General features: G+C 28.6%; 2 protein-coding genes across 2 annotated transcripts; both read right to left on the minus strand.

The window, feature by feature from the left end:
- Window positions 1-6,312: 6,312 nt before the first annotated feature.
- LOC113849647 (transcription factor MYB114-like) lies at window positions 6,313-8,383 on the minus strand. The gene is made up of 3 exons (XM_027479692.1): window positions 8,248-8,383; window positions 7,042-7,171; window positions 6,313-6,640 (listed from the first exon to the last, which is right to left on the minus strand). The coding sequence occupies exons 1-3, from the start codon at window positions 8,381-8,383 to the stop codon at window positions 6,313-6,315; spliced, it is 594 nt and encodes a 197-aa protein (XP_027335493.1).
- A 3,210-nt stretch (window positions 8,384-11,593) lies between these two features.
- Window positions 11,594-17,004, minus strand: LOC113850055. The gene is made up of 4 exons (XM_027480379.1): window positions 15,086-17,004; window positions 13,700-13,846; window positions 13,034-13,150; window positions 11,594-12,526 (listed from the first exon to the last, which is right to left on the minus strand). Exons 1-4 carry the CDS (start codon window positions 16,493-16,495, stop codon window positions 11,918-11,920), a joined length of 2,283 nt encoding a protein of 760 aa, XP_027336180.1. The 5' UTR covers window positions 16,496-17,004; the 3' UTR covers window positions 11,594-11,917.
- Between the last annotated feature and the right edge of the window lie 297 nt (window positions 17,005-17,301).

Here is a 17,301-nt window from a genome sequence, read left to right on the forward strand (position 1 = left end):
AAGAAGTAAAACTATTTACTATTTCTCACGTGTACATTTTGAATTCAAATTAATTGAAAATAATGTGTGAATTTTTTTTTCTGCGGAATAGTTTTATTTTTTATTTACATTTTTGTTAATTTTATTTTAAAATTTGAATATTTAAGTCATTATTTAACTTTTTCTTATTAATTTATATAAATTTTCATTTTTTTATGAATACTTATTTTTACATTAATAAAAATTAATTTTAGTTTTCTATTTTTTTAAATTTGGAGTTTATTTTAAAGAGTCTTATCTTTTGAATTTATGGTTATTAATATATCTTAATTATTGGCATTTAATAAAATTATTTTTTGACAACTACAATAAAATTGTTTAATTTTATTATATTTTTATCATTTTGATGCATACCATTCGTAATATAAAATTGAGTCAAAATATTATTTAAAATTACTTTATTATATATGTATAATTATTTATAAAATATAAAGTTTTATTCTTTAATTATTAAATTATATTTATTGTAAAATAAAATATTAGTGCATTGCTCGGGTTACTATACTAGTTTATTTAAAAATATTATCTTTTAATTTTATAAAAAAATATTAAAAAATATTTTAATCTCATAATTTGATTAGCATTAGAAAATTTAAATATGATATAATTCTATTCATTGAAATCAATTTTAAATAAAAAGTAATTATTACTTCATTATTAATATAATTTATTTGTTCATTTCTTTTATATATCACATCAATATTTTTTTATAAATTTTAATTAATATTTATTCTTGTAATTTTGATATTAATATAAATTTTAATAATTTATATTTTTTTATTAAACATCATTATTTTATTAAGAACATCTACGGTACAAAGGGTATTCTAACACGTTACAACCTTAAAGGAGTTAACAATACATGTCAAGAGATCATTAGTCTAATTCACATATACAGTTAATCTTTCCAATTAATCTTTCCAAAGGCCAACTGCAAGCCACTTTCAAAATACATATTCCAAATATTTGGCCCAAGTTTTAATCTCTTCATAGAATTATTTTTTTATAAATTTAGATTGAGTTTATATCTTGGAGCCGTGCTTCTTTCTCTTTACCTTACTAAGTGCATTCTTCACATTAATTTTGTCATGTACTATCATCTCAACAACATTAGATTAAAGAGAATCTAGTCTTTGACTCAATACGTGATTAGCCTCGTTTGACTCATGAGAAGGTCTAATGATCAGACTATCAGATTCGTCAATAAACTCTTTTTGTGTCACATCTTTATTTCTAGTTAGTTCCTTATCAATAACACAAAATTATTATAATCTTTTGTTAGCTCTCATGTTCCACTATTTCTTTTTTTCATAAGTTTCAACCAACAAAAGTCAAAGGCCTGCCTTTCAAACATAATGATTTATATATTAATATTTTAATTTAAAATTTCATTCTATCCACTATAAAAATTTAATAAGAAATCATTATAGTCTTATATGATAAAAAATGTTGTAACTTTCTTAAGATATTAATGAATATTTTGGTCATGAAATTAAAATAATTTAAAAATAAAAATAATGTATTATAATTTTTGTAATTAAGAGTAAATACAAAATAAGTTATGACTAAAAAGACGTAAGTTTCTTTAATTAAAATATAAGTAAAATTTTGAATTTATTAATATCTTTTTGTTATCTTAAATTTTAATCTATTTTATCAATTTGTATAATATTTTTTGCTATATTACATAACAATCGTCATTTATCAACATTCACAAAATACGTTAGTGTTAACAATTTGTTATGCAACATGTTTTATTTGCCAAGATATTCATGATGCGAAACATCTCTCATGCAGATTAAGTTATGTTATATTGTTTGGAAACATATTTTATTTTGCAAGATATCTACTATGCAAAACTTCTATCATGTACATGTATGTCATGTTGTTTAGGAGGTTAAGTTAGTGGCTGCTTCATCTCTGACACTTTTGTATTAGGATCCTTTCCACCCTTTATATGATTTTGCATACATATTTTCTGAATAGTTTACATATTCTATAATTTTTTAATTTTTTTTCTTTTTCTCTTTATAAAAAGGTATAATATTTTTGGCAATTTTACATATCAGTTGTCATTTATTGACTTTCACAAAATTCTTAAGTGTTAAAATGAAAATTGGTACTATAGAATTTATTTAATAATAATTAAATTATTATTAAAAATTTAAAGAATTATATTAATAAAAAAAATGTTAATATATTGACTGTGTATATTAATATTATATAGTTGATATAATTATTTATTAGTAAAATATATCATATTATTAGTACAATCTTAAACTATACTAATAATTATATTTTTATCAGATAAATAATACTAACAAAAGTTAACTCAACATTAAAGTATTAATAATTGACAATTTTTTTAGTTCTACATGATCACTGATTATATAACTTATTCCTAATGAAGAGATAATTCAATACATGTGATATGTGTAAATGTTTTTTTTTATCATGTTTTAGTTAGAAAAATTTGGCCAATATAAGAGTTTTATGAGTGAGGATAATTAAATAAAAAATTCCCTTTATATAAACATTAATGGTGTTAGGGGTGAGTTTGTAATTTTCTACACTTAACATTATAAATGTTAAATATAATATGTGTTTAGCGCTTATATAATGTATCATGATACGTCTAATAAAATTGACATTTATCAGAAATCTCATATAGGATATAGCATGCGTATTTGATGTATGACTGTAATCGTTGGTGAGTTTAAGAGAATTCCCTAATAAATCTTAGTGAAGTGAAGACAGTCTTGTTAGTTATCAGAGTCTAGCATTTAGTGACGGATTAGAAAGTTAATAATTATGTATTATGCCTTTGCATTTTAAAATTACTAATGTATAATAAAATTATTAATAAATAGTTTAAATAATATTAATGATTGATCATACTATTATTCGATGATGATGTTTTTATATTTATTCTTAGTTTGTCTTGGATTAAATGTTATTGTGTGAAGCAAACAAAAATCTAGTTAAATATATTAAATACTTGTATTTATGATAATTATAAATTAAAAAAATAAAAGTATGTGAAATTAATCAAAATTTGAAATTTTATTGTGTTTCAAAAAATTGTTACTAATTTTTTAATATCTTTTACACATTAAAATAGATTTTTTCAAGTGAGTCGCTGGCATAAGCTCTCGTTGGATTATTATTTTAAATAGCTAAATTAATTTGGAATTTTTTTAACCTCAACTCATATTAGCTAGTTATCTGATACGGGTTGGATAATGTCAGCCGATTGGTAACTTTGAAATTACATAGTAAATATAGTAATTATATTTATTTAAAAATAATAATAAACTAAATTTATTACATATTTGTATAAAAAGACAAATCAAATATAATTTATTTGAAAAGGTTGTAACAAAAGAATGGATATACACGTAATAAAATGGAATACCTTAAATTGTTCAAAACAAGTAAAAAGGTTTAGTGTCAGAGAAGAGGTAAATCACTAACACCTTCTTATTGGAGAAGTTGAATTGAGAATAATAGCCCGTAGTTTCAAGTTATTTGGTATGAATATAATTTATTAAAGATGACTTGCACAAACTCAATCATAACAATTTCCATTTGAAAATGATTAGTGAAAACATTTTATTTACTTCATTAAGGCATCACATGACCCATCATCTTCTGTCTAGTATGATAATAGATTGAGAGAAGGATCACTTTTGAAAAATTAGAGGATTCATATTTCCATTGTCCACTGGTGTTTGCATATCTTCTGGATCAAACACGTGTAAAATTTGAAGAACTTATACATCCATTTTGACTAAGAAATTCACACAAATACTCCTTAGTTTTGATAATGTCAATCTTATTGAGCAAATTTGAAGAGGTTCAAATGATTTTATTAAACTACTCAGAAGAAATAAGATTTAAAATTATACTATAATCTTGATGTTAAAAGTATAATTTTTTTAAATAAATCAAAACTATTTTTTGGCTATTATTACATGAAATACTACTCACTATAATTTATATTTAACAAAAATATGATAAAGACTTTTATTTGTTCTCATTTTTATTGTAGTAACATTAATGAATCATTCTTTTGTTTTTGTTGTAGTAACATTAATGAATCATTCTTTTTTGTCTTACAAGACTGTCTTTTTTTTAAAGAGGTTTGATTGTAGTAGAACCTTTATTATATGTCAAACTTCTTAGATAAAAATGTGCAATAATAAATAACTTGCTTATTTACATTTGATATAAGTAGCACATGTAATGCAAAATTTAGCAACTTTCGCATGAACTCAATTAAATGAGATATTGATTATGTTATAATAAAGTGTCGAGTTATTAATGTAGAAATTAATCATTTCTAGGGTTGAGTTGTTTAATATAGAAAAAAAAATAAAAAATTTGGAAGCTACTATTTTATATGAAGCATACTTGTTAAATTTTATTTACAATGACTTCCTCAGACTAAAAAATATAAAAAAAATATTATAAATCTAATTCGTTTAATGCAGTTCATTTAGTAACTTGAATTTGCATGCAATTTTAACATATCTAAAGAGTTGATATCAAATAATGAAGAGTTATTGTAAAAATTTTGAATAATTAGTTTAAAACATATTTAAAAGTTTGTGAATGTTATTGCACCGTTACAAACAACTTTATTAAGACGAGTTTTAAAATCTCTTTTGACCTTACGCTCTCATGAGAACTAACACCAAAGCTTTTGTTCTACTCAAATAAACAATAAGTAGAAAAAATATAATGAGAAAGAAATATTCAAATACGAGATGAAAAAAAAATTGTTGTTTTGCATAGATAAAAATAAGACAAAAAAAATATTGAATTTTTTTTATTTACTTATTTAAATAAATAGAAAAGAGAGTAAGAAAAGGTAATTTATATAAAAATATATATTTAGAATAAAAATAAAAAAATTATTTTTAAAAGTAAATTTTATAATGTAATATAATTTTTCTTAATTATGTAATGTTTAAAAAATTCTTAATATTTATATATTATTTTAAAAAATATTTTCAATAAAATATAAAACATAAAAGTTGTGTGTAAATTTCTTTTAGATTCCATATAAATATTATTATTTTTCTTATACATTTCCATCTACCCATAGTATTTTTTAACAAATCATGGGACAGAATGAGAGATAGTCTCGTAACACAGAGTATCTTATTTAACTCGGCTAAATAATGACACTAATAGGTGGAACAAGGTGGCCTTCACTGTAATAGTCTATAACAACGTTTGAATGTGCATGTGATTTATTCAATCGTTTTCATTTGCTGGATCTCACAAGTAAATATATCATATGTGATGACAAAATGTTGTCTCTATTCCCAAAATCAAAGTGTCATTTTCAGCCCAATAATATTACATTAATATCCGCACTTTTATCTGTTAACTATTTTCGTAATGAATAACTTTAGTAATATATATCAAAAATCGTGTTGCTAGCATTAATCTTCTGCTATTTAATACTCTAATTGGTATTAAAATACCCACTATTTTCAAATCAATTTTCTATATTACTATATACTTTATTAACTAAAAATACCAGTAGTAACGGAAGACACCACTGCCCTGCCAGTTCTGTATTATATCAGAGTAACGTGATCTTTACACTTTTGTTTTTTTGTTTATTTCTTCCTTTAACATTTATTCAGTGTTTTTGTTCCTAATGTAGAAATTGTAATAAAATTTTGTTGTAAACATAATATTAATAATTATTAATTCTACAAAGACAAAAGTTTTCTTACATATTTATATTAACAATCCTTATTATTTTTTAATTAGGAAGCAAATGACCAATTTACTATTACTTTGGAGGAAAGGAAGGAAAATTAAATTTCTCTTCAGTACATGTAAATGATATTATTATCTTTTATATTTTTTTATTTATATATTTTTTTAAAATATAAAAAATATTTCTTTTTTTAAATTTAGTAATTTTAAAATTAATATTTTTATTTTTATAATTTTTAAAAAAATCTCAATTTAAAAATTAACATGTCTTGAGACGAGAGAGTGAAAAAAAATATCTTAAATTAAAAAAAAAGAAGCAAGTTTGGTTTAGTTTATTTTGATAATTATCTTTTATGAAGTCTTTTGTAAATTTTATTGAACAAAAGTTATTTTCAAGAATAAGGTTGTACCAAACGGCGTTGAGAAATAGGGATTATGTAGCAACGATTCTGCGATGGGGTTAGGTAGAAGGACAAGTCATGATCACACAGAATATGGCAGTTCATTACAAAACTAGATCCACAAAATGGTCATTTAGATCTTTTGTGTGCTCTCAGGGATGTGATCAAGTTCTAAGTACTTGTTCACCCAATCATACCCATACGGTCCTTCAGAGAAGTTGAAGAATTCGTTCACATCAAAGCTAACATCCGAATTGCCACTTCCAATAATAGTTTCCTCGTTCTCGAACGTGGCACTGTTGTCCCCATAGTTCTGATTCTGGGGAATTGTTTTTTCTGTTGTCTTGGAAGTTTCTTCTTTCTCCTCTTTCTGATTCACTTTTTTGCACAAATGTGAATTCCAGTAATTCTTAATTTCATTGTCTGTTCGTCCTGGAAGCCTCCCAGCTATCAAAGACCACCTACACACATCCAATTCCATCATCATCTCATTGCAATGTTCATCATCTCATTAAGACATGAATGCAATTATATTTTATTATTGTTTTTTATATAGGTGATATTCAAGTTATAATAATATATTTTTTATTATTATCATGCAAAGGAAACATGATATATTAAAAATTAAACGTTGATGAGGAGGCAATCATATATAATAAGTGCATCGGTGTTCAGTTGGATTAAGTTACATCGTCAATTTTAAAGTATCAATCTATCAAAAATCTACCAATACTTTGTATTGGGCCATTGATTATTATTACTTTTATTTTTGCGTCTTTCTTTCTCATAACGTTGTTTACTTAATAATACGAAAATTCATACGTTTTATTCTTCTTCCAACTCTAATTGTATGATGACAAACCTGTTTCCGAGAAGTTTGTGAAGCCTAACAATCAAATCCTCTTCTTCATTTGATATGTTTCCCCTCTTGATGTTGGGTCTCAGGTAGTTTAACCATCTCAGCCTGCAACTCTTCCCACATCTATTTAAACCTACCAAAATGTTATGAACAGATACAATATTTTAGATACTTTAAGTGTTGTTCTTTAATTTAAATTTTATTTTGATAATCAACGTAATAAAAGTTATATTATTTTTTTAGTTAAAATTCTGATTTTGATTAAAAATGGCATTAAAATATCTATAATATTGTATCTAATATTTATCCTTAAGAAAATTGTAGCATTCCTTGGATTTCAAGTTATCTTCTTATTTTATTTCATGAAAAAAAAAAAAAAAAGCATTTAACCCCACTTTATATACTTTACTATGTATCTTTACTTTATTTTTATTTTAATTAATCTTTATTTTTTTATAATTAGACACTTCAATTTTAATTTTAGTTCCATCGATATTTCAATTTCACAAATAGTCACCCTAAATTTATTTATTTTTTCTAGTTAATCCTTAAACTTTACAGTTCTTACAAACATCTCTTATAAATCAAATAACGCTGAATTACGTATGGAGAAATTTTTTTACCATGAATTTACCTTAAATCTTAAGAATTACATCCAAACACAATAATTTTTTGAATTTAAGAAAAATAATCACAAAAAGTAATAAAAAATAAAAGAGTACGTAAAATGTAATAATATTAATTATTTTAAAAAAAAGAGTAAAAAAAGAAGTACTTTTTAACTATAATATCTATAGTTAAATTTTTATTATTTTTTGGAAATTTATGAATTTAGAATTTTTATTATGTTATGATGTAAAAAAAAAGGAATTATATAAAATTAACCAATGATTGAATTTTGCAGCAAATAAATGGTTGCATTTTTTTCTCTTAGTGATTTAATTTCAACTTAATTTTGAAAACTCACTATTTATAAAAAAAAATAAAGATTATTAAAAATAAAATTACAATTCGAGGTTTTTATTTTCAAAATTAGTGAAGTTTAAGAATTAATTGAAGTAAAATTAGTATTGAAGGAGTCTACTTAAAAATAGTTTAACGGAGTTAAAGTTTAAAGTGTCTATTTACATATTTACACAGCAAGGTTTAACCAAAATAAAAAATCTCTCTTATTTTATTTTACTTGGACATTGTAAGATTGTGTCTAACCTGATTTAACAGCAACAGTCTTCCACCTCTTAGCACCATGAATTTGAATGCATTGAGAGAGCTTTCGGTCTTCTTCTGGGGTCCATGTTCCTCTGTTCATCGTTCTTTTGGAAGCTCCATCATTCTTTGGTGCCATTAGGAACAGAGGGTTTTGGTGTTGAGAGCATGAAAACTAAGGTTCCCTTTATACGAGGGTTTGTGGATAGGACGTATGAGGTATCCTCAAAGGCATTATTCTTCGTAATATAGAAGCGTCGGTAAGTTCACACATCTACCCTTCATATAGAATGGTCAAAGAAAATCGCAACCCCCCAACTACCGGTTACTGTTAATCATTCGAGAATGGGAAGTGGAATCTTAAATGCTTAGGACACCTTTTGGTGAGTTTATGTACTAATTTTCATGTGTTTATTATTGTTTTTATTTGAGTATTTTCTGTTTTAAATATATTTATTATGGATAATTCACACATTCACCGTTTTAAGATTTAATGGATAAAATAACTAATAAGCTAAGTCAAATACTAAAAAAAAAAAAAAACTTTTTTTTATTGAAAATTTCAATTGTAGAACCAATTCATTGAATTAAATGTTATCAATAAAGTAACTATTAAACTATTTGATAATATAAAATAATTATTTATATTATTTTTTTCACATAATTTTTTAGATAAAAATTATATTTTTTGGTAATTATATTTTAAATTTTTTATTAATTTTGAGATTATATAAATTTTATTTAAAGGTTAAATATTTTATTTAAAATTAAAACATATATATATATATATATGCGCGCGCTCGTGAAAATGGAAAAATAGAATAATATTGATGACAAAAATGAATAAAAAAGTTATAAGCATTAACACTATTCTAAAAAGTAAGCTTGACTTATCATTTTAACTAATTTGTAGTATCTGATTGCTTTCATAAATAAATTTATCTCGCTAACTTATATGTTTTGAAACATGTTAACAATAGTTCTTAACTTTGATTTTAATGGTATATTTTTAAAAAAATATTTATCATGTTTTTTATATTTTTTATATAATAAGTAGTAGTATTTTCATATAAAAAAAAACTTAGTTTTTAGATATTTAAAAAAATTCTCAGAGTTAATATTAATAAAATTAATAATTCTTTTAAGTGTCTTGTTGACTTAAGTTCTTAAAGTTGAGTTTAAACATGTAGAAGTACTTAGTTTTATTGGAATTATAAAAGTGTAATAAAAAAAATTCTCAAATTTTTTTCAATAATATAAGTTAATAATTAAGATTAATATTTTTCTTCTTTTAAATGTTATTTGATCTTATAAGTTATTATTAATAAAACTTTCCATTTGTTTCTTCCTTTAATATTATATTATTTATTTTAATTATTAGATATTTTAATATATTTGATACTTAAATAAAAATAATAAAATTTCAAAGTTAACTAAAAAATCTAAAACTACAAGCACAAAAGAATAATTTTGTCTGTAAATATATGTGTATATATAAATTATTTAAGCATCATTTTTATGTCATTGTTCACTTATAAAGTAGTTCAACTATTAACTTTACCAAACATTTATAACTTAATAAGTTGGCTTAATGATTTTTAAACTCTAGATTAACATTTCCCTGTTCATAGTTTGATAACTATTTTGTCAAATATAGCTTTAGTAGTGTATGATATAAGTTAGTTAATATAACTAGCGAAACACAATCTTGACTGATTTATGATCTAATTTTAATTTTAATTTAAATAATTAATAATAAATATTAACAATTCATTGTTTGACACATTTTTTAAATTATTGAGTGGAATTCTTGTTAATTAGTTTCTCTAAATAATGTAAGATTTCCTCTCTACTTAGTTGGTTCGATTAAATTATACTTAATAAATTAATAATAAAGGTTTTTTTTAAGTGTGTTGGAGAATGTTTAGTTAACATTATTTTTAATTTTAAAAATATTTTCAAGAAATTAAAAATTAACAAATTTTTTTTTCTATTTTCTTGTGTAAACTTATGAAGATAAAAATAAATTTTAAAAAAAATATTTTTTATATTAGTGACAATATAATAAATGGAAATGACATAATAAACAAACTCTTATAATCTCACAAAGGAAAATATGTTTTTATATAACAAAAAAAAAAAAAAATATATATATATATATATATATACACACACAATAATTTATGCAAGTAATATAATTATTTCTCTTACCATTCTTGCCGGCTGCTAATATTATCTTATTTATTTATTTTATGAATCTTTAGAAAATGTTACTTTGTTTAACGAATTTGAGGAGGACCAGTTTGGATTCATGGGAGAAATTTTTTTTGGTGTCTGTCAACGTGTCTTGTCAGATTCCTTGTTCTGTCACGTCAATAATTAATGATGAAAGTGCGATATTCTCGTTATATTATTACTGTTTTGGACCATGGTTAGGATTATTGTTTTATATATAATATTTAGAAATAATATAGTGATTTAAAAAAATATAAAAATTTAGAATTTAAAAATCATCAATTTCTTGTGCAGGTAAAAAAATTCAAAAATAAAAGAATGAAAAGATGGTAAAATGTAAAAATTACCTTAAAAAACATTTAAAAATCAAAACTATTAATTTTTTTTAAAATGTGATACTAAAAATTATTATTCGTGATTTTAAAATTTTCTCATATTTTTATAATTTTTTTAAAAAAATACTATATTTTGAAAAAAAAAATTCATAAAAAAGGGGCCATATTTCAGTTAGTGGGAAATCAATCAGGCACCCAATTGGCAGTTTATGGTTTCCACTAGCACATTATCAACGCACGACCAACACGTGCTTTTGTTACTCACCTGTTCATTGTGCTTCTCGTGATGCTGCATTTGGGATTGTTAGTGCCAGCTTACCATAAATATTCCAAATTCGATTGTTTTGTGCTGATATTTATTTCAGATGAGCAATGTAGCCTATTGTGAGGACATCGATTTCTTTTTCCGTGAAAATGGAGACATTAATATCTTAATGTCTATTTATGCTTTTTATTTTGAAATTTTTTATTCTATTGATATTTTTAATTTGGTCTATATCTAATTTTGATCCTTTTTAAGTTCCTTTTGCAAATTAAGTCTAGCCAAAATCAATTTACCCTCAATTTTCCTTTTCTATAAAAAAAAACCTTCAAATTCTAACCCAAATAAATAAACAATTAATAAACTAAATAAGTAAAAAAAATCCATTGTGAAGTATAAATAAATAAATACCGCGTAAAAGGACTGGTCCGGCCCAATTGTAAACCAAGCCATATCGAACCGACCAAAATTATAAAAGCCCACCAAAATTGAAGTACGCCATAGTTTGTCAAACCCAAGTCCCGCTTAATAGAGGGCTAGATGGGTTAACTCGTAGAGCTTAACCCATAGTGACGTATAGTTGACCTCTGAGAAAAACAAATAACATTAATCGACCTGAGTTGTTGGGCAAGATCGCAAGTGCAGAATGGATGCAGTAAACTATTTACATTACCGCACTCCAAGTGAGCGAAACGGGGGATGAACATTTTTTCTTGGTTAATACCACTTGTAATTACAGGCAAAAACACCGTATGCACAATAACTTGATAGGAACAAAATCCTGTGTACTATCGACATTTCTATGTACTTTGTAGTTTGTATATTCAATCTATATCCTTCCCTACATGCTATGGAGTGATCGAGAGAGTTTCTTCAATATGCTAAAAACAGCATACAAAACAAATATCGTCACAACCTTCTTGGAGGCCAGTATCCTTAAGTTCACCCTCATACCGTATTTTCGCATCAAACCCAAAGAAGCAGCACCCAAGAAGAGAAACCAAGAACCAATGGTACAGAAGAAGACCTTCAAGGCCTCTGAAGGTCCACATACATGGGCAACATCAGTCGACACCTCCACATAGGAACATGTTGAGCTTGCTTGAATGCTCTCAGCTTGATTCAGTCCAAGACTCTCATTCAACCAATCAGATAACCTAATGAGCACTTTTGCAAGCCATGCAATCTCATCATTGGAAATGGGTCGTCTCATCCAGTCACCTTTGTATTTAACAACTGCAAATGCATGATTGCCAGCTCTTCTAGGCTTGAATATCTCATCACGGGATTGTTGATGCAGCACTGGCTCTGGACAGGTTGATGACTTTATAGTGTGTCCATCAAATAAGAACCCCAATCTTGACTTCAATGAATCTATGCATTGAAGGTTGGGTACAAGATTATCACTAGATATAGCTTGCAACTCAGCTTTTGCACGCAAGATGAATAACTGCAGTGACAAAAGATGAGATGAGAAGTTAGTAGCCTATACAGTATATATAATGATTACTATAGTCAGTAACACAATTCCACCGCTTAGTGTTTTATTACCAATCTTTACACGGTCCCAATTTGAATGTATGGATAGTATGATACAGCACAAACATGTGAAAGCAAAAAAAATTTAAATACTATAACCTATCAAGTTATTGTGATATTCCAATCTGCATTGGTACAAGTGTTTAAAAAACAAAATTAAATATTTGTAAAATACAACTAAAAGTATTTGAACTGTCTTAGAGTGTTTGGCATGGATGTGTCCTACATGGATATCGGATACAACATGAATACAGTTACTATGCTAAAGCATCTGTGCTGGACACCAAGCTCTTAGAGAGGAGGGTTATGTACAAGCAACACTGACCTAAAACATTGTCATTGCATGGACAAATGATTGATCATGTAGTTATACTATAGTTAGAAACATAAATTCATCAGAACAAAAAAAATATAAGACCTGAAGGAGCTGCTGTCCACCATCCTCCCCATCTGCAAACAGCCGCAAATCTTTGTTCCAATTCTCATGCAAGAAGGAGCCATCAGCATCAGTCTCACATAAACCATCCTCCCAGTCCTAAAACAACCAGTATTGTTAATTTATTAATAAGTATTTAGATATAAGGTCATGCATATTACTTGTTACTCTCGGAAGCATTTAACCAAGTGCCTAAACCAGCTATGAATCAAACTAATCAAGTGCAAAAATTCACATGAGAGGCAAAGATGCGTGAAAGTTTTTATATTAATCACCAGCACCCCTTCATGCAAAAGCCCTTTTGGGTTTAAAGTAGAGATAATGCACAAACCCAACTTTATTGTGCTAAAATTCAACTTTTTTAATTAGCAGAATGAGTGGTGGTGAGTATCAAACTCTACACTTGGTCTGGAGGCTCTAAACCTCTAAAATACCATGTCAAAACCAATAATCTCAAAAGCCTAAGCTGAATGTGTAGACACAACTGATTTTATATTCATCTCTAACAAAAAGGAAAGATAAAGAACACAGGTAATATAGAATCAACTTTTAGGTGCAAAGTTATATTAAATGTAACAAAATACAATTAAATTAAAATTCAATGAAATTGGAGAAAACTGTATAAGCAGAAAAGAAAAATCAAATCACCTGCAACTGTTCATGGATAATAGGAACATATCTGTACAAATTATTCAACATTGGTTTGCTTGATCCAGCTTGTTTGGAATGGTAAAGGGTATCCACATTCTTCAAAAGGTCAATGAGCTCTTTTGATGATGTCAAGATGTCCAAAACCTGTAACAGCAGGTTACAAAGTGAGAACTCCATTCAGCTAAATCTCAAAAAGCTGTTATCAGCCTCAGAAAGTTAAAATCACAGGAACATTGTTTATATATGATAGGAATAACTAAATGAGTCACTACAAAGAGTTAGTTACTTTTTAAAACCAAAAAGGTATGCAGATAGGTCTAAAATAATTCTCCCTAGTTGAATGTACTGTAAAAAATGTAGTAACAAATGTAAAAAAAAACAAATAAAAATGACAAGTATAGTTCTTCAAGAATCAGATAATTTCTTTTTCCGATTCAGAATCAGAACATGGTGGAACTGAGGCAGTATTTGGTGTGTGGACACAGCAGATTACAGAAGAATGGAATGGAATGATTCTGCTACGATTTGTTCTCATCAGTTTGATCCTTTTTTAATGAAACCAAAATGTATTACTTTTTTAATCCCATGTTCTGCTTTCTAATACTGTTGCATTTTTTTAAATGCACCAAACATAGAATAAAATACACGTGTTACGTTCTGTGCCATTCCAATACATCTATCAGACACTGCCTACATATCCTTTTCGGCGGTTAAGGATTTAGTGTATACAAATCATATAATTACAAGAATTTCGAAACATTGTCCATTTTCCTCCTAATTTTTTTTTAAAACTAAGAATATACTAATTAGCCATTAAGTATACGGATAAGTTGGTAATATTCTGGCTTTAAAATCAAAGTTCTCAGTCAACTAATAATAGAGGACATCACTTGCTTTGAGAGTTTCAGATTAATCATACAGCTAGAAAGCCAAGTGCCTTACGAGGTATTCACATGAATGTGGTTTGTGGTGTGCATGTAAGTCAATTGAAGGCAAATTATCCAATTATGATTGACAAATTCCATGGATACAATTATGAATAATTCTTCGAACAACTGGAAGACAATTGATCCTCCCAAAGCTAAAATTACAGGAAGCAGCCATACTAGTATTCACCAATATTGTTCAATAACCACATTTCAATGCTAGCAATATTCCCATGTTTTTCACAATTTTCATGCATACAAACTCCAGAGAATAGAATGATTCATGTGAAATTTCAGTTTCCACCACACATCCTAAGCAGAAACTTCTAGTGACAGGCTAATATCCCTATAAAACAGTCCCCAGCGTAAATTTTACCAAGTAAAAACTTTAAGCTGCGTAAAATCAGAAACCCTGCATACATAAAAGATGAAAAAAGACCATTGATAAGAAACAAACCTTGAGCACCATCTGTACTACAATTTCGACATCACTATGAAGAAACCTGTGAGCAAACCCAAAAAAGTGCATGACCAAGGAACTGTAATATAGGTAATTAGCCAGAACATAATCCTGCCACAGCGGCGAAAATCCACCACCCCCACCTGCAGACACGGAATTTTCCCTCTTCTCATTGTTGATCGCATCCAGATCCGAAAACTCATCCCCTTTTATCGCCCAAGGCTCCAAGCAACCAATCCAAACAGAAAAAACCTGAGACACATTCTTCACCGAAGCAGCCATGGGGCAAAACAAGAACGTCCTCAACAAAAACCTATACAGAGGCCTCTGCACACAGAAATTCCAACACCCAAGCGAGCGCGCACAACCCAAATCCTTGTTCTTCACCACACCCTCCACGAAACCCCACCTAGAACTCCCACACTCGCCACCCTCGCGAATGGCCGCAACAGTGCTCAAATTCAAGTACCTCACAAACAGCTTAACCACCTCCCCCAATCCCGGCGCCGGCGGCGCCTCCCCCGCCGGAAAAGAAACCCCGAGCGACCTGCACGCATTCACCGGCAACGGCGAGAAATCATTGTCTACAAGCCAGAAATGAACAAGAGCGTTGACCACAAACTCCGCACGTGCCACAACGGAAGCATCGTAACCAGAACCGTAGTGGAGAATCGAACTGCGGTAGGGCTGGTGCGCGTTGAGATCGTAGATGGGCACAAAGGCGCGTAGATAAGCGTAGAGAAGGCGCGTGTACAAATCGCAGCAAGGCTTTTCCTCAGCGCCAGTGCGCTTGGGGATCGAAAAACCGGGAATCGAGGAACTCCAATTCTCTAACCTAATTTTTTTGGGTCTCTTGACGGAAGCGTTATTAGAATTGTTGGTTTTGCCCTTGCAAACGGGGTAGTAAGCGAACCAGAAGAAGAAGTATTGGAAAACGTTGAGTTGGATTTGAGAGGGAGAAGAAGAGCGTTTGAATAGCGAGGGGCAGAGATCGGAGAGGGAACGGGAATCGTTACTGTCGGAGAGGAGCAGAAGGGAGTGGGACCAGTGAGGAAGGCGTTCAGCGGGGAAGAGGTATTTGACGAGGGAGAGGCGGTCCACGGCGGAGATAGCGGCGGCGAGGGTTCCGGCAGGGGAGAGTAGTGAGAATAAGGTATGTGCGATATCGGAGCGGTGAATCCAGGCATTGGAGGAGCGAGGGTCGTCGAAGCCGAAGAGCTTGGAGATTAGGGTTGGGAATGCGAGGGAGAAGAAGTGGCGGGATTGCTCCGGTGACTGCGAGTGTAGGAATGATTCGATGGAGGCGCAGACGGAGGTTATTTGCGACGATGTGTTCGCGGCTTGGATGGTGGCTGATAGTTCCTGCGATTTGGAAACGGAATCGAAGTTGTAGGAGTGGGGAAGCATGGCGTGCGTGGTTTAGGGTTTTGCTTGCTTGTGATGGAAAAGTTTTTAAATATGATGGAGGAGGCAAAGCTCACGCCAAATCGCGCCCTTTTATCACCCAAGAAATCGTCTACGTGGCCACCTAATAGGCCTCCCTGGGGCCTTTTCCTTACTTGTATTTCTGTTTCTTCATTCAACCATTTTGTTCTCTTTTTTTTTAAGTTTGATGGTGTGTTTTGGCTCTTGCTATCGTTCCACGGACACACGGCGAATTATATTTTATCAACGTTACCTCTAATATGTCTCCACGCGGGGTTTCTCTTTTTGGGAAGAAACAAATTAGATGTAGATATCGACATATGGTAGCTAATATTGACATTATTTCGTTCGTGCTATTGCCGGGGAGGCATGGATGATGTTTTTGGAACTTCTCCTTTGTCATGTTCCAAAATCAGTAACGTAACTTAGGCGTTGAAGTGGAGGATGTGGGAGCAACAAACGTGTCCCAAGAAATCAAAGCGTTACAGAATAGATGGATAGAAAGTATTAATCAATGTAAGCGAATCATTTGTTGTGACTTTAATTTCTCTAAAATTGCGGTGCACATGTTTAAACAAATTTATTGCTTCTTTGATGTTCTGAGAACATACCGTTGTTAACTAGTCAACAAATTTAGGATAACATTTTGATTGCTCTTTAGTTTCGTTCTCCTTAAAGATGATTAAGAGGAAAAATTATACCTTTTTTTAACAAATAATAAGAATCTATATATAAATTTTTAATAACAATATTTAATGCATGCAAAATTATACAGAATGATATCAAAT

The sequence above is a fragment of the Abrus precatorius genome, unplaced genomic scaffold (assembly GCF_003935025.1).
Source record: "Abrus precatorius isolate BTA unplaced genomic scaffold, Abrus_2018 Scaffold9, whole genome shotgun sequence".
Classification (NCBI taxonomy): domain Eukaryota; kingdom Viridiplantae; phylum Streptophyta; class Magnoliopsida; order Fabales; family Fabaceae; genus Abrus; species Abrus precatorius.

Bases quoted from the DNA above. Each gene is read 5' to 3' on its own strand.
- LOC113849647 (XM_027479692.1), bottom strand. From the start codon at position 8,383: ATGGCACCAAAGAATGATGGAGCTTCCAAAAGAACGATGAACAGAGGA. The intron at 7,172-8,247 runs GTTAGACACAAT...ACATTTTGGTAG, and splicing joins GACTGTTGCTGTTAAATCAG to GTTTAAATAGATGTGGGAAG. The intron at 6,641-7,041 runs GTTTGTCATCAT...GGATGTGTGTAG, and splicing joins CACAAACTTCTCGGAAACAG to GTGGTCTTTGATAGCTGGGA.
- LOC113850055 (XM_027480379.1), bottom strand. From the start codon at position 16,495: ATGCTTCCCCACTCCTACAACTTCGATTCCGTTTCCAAATCGCAGGAA. The intron at 13,847-15,085 runs GTTTGTTTCTTA...CTGCTGTTACAG, and splicing joins TAGTACAGATGGTGCTCAAG to GTTTTGGACATCTTGACATC. The intron at 13,151-13,699 runs GTGATTTGATTT...TGGTTGTTTTAG, and splicing joins TTATCCATGAACAGTTGCAG to GACTGGGAGGATGGTTTATG.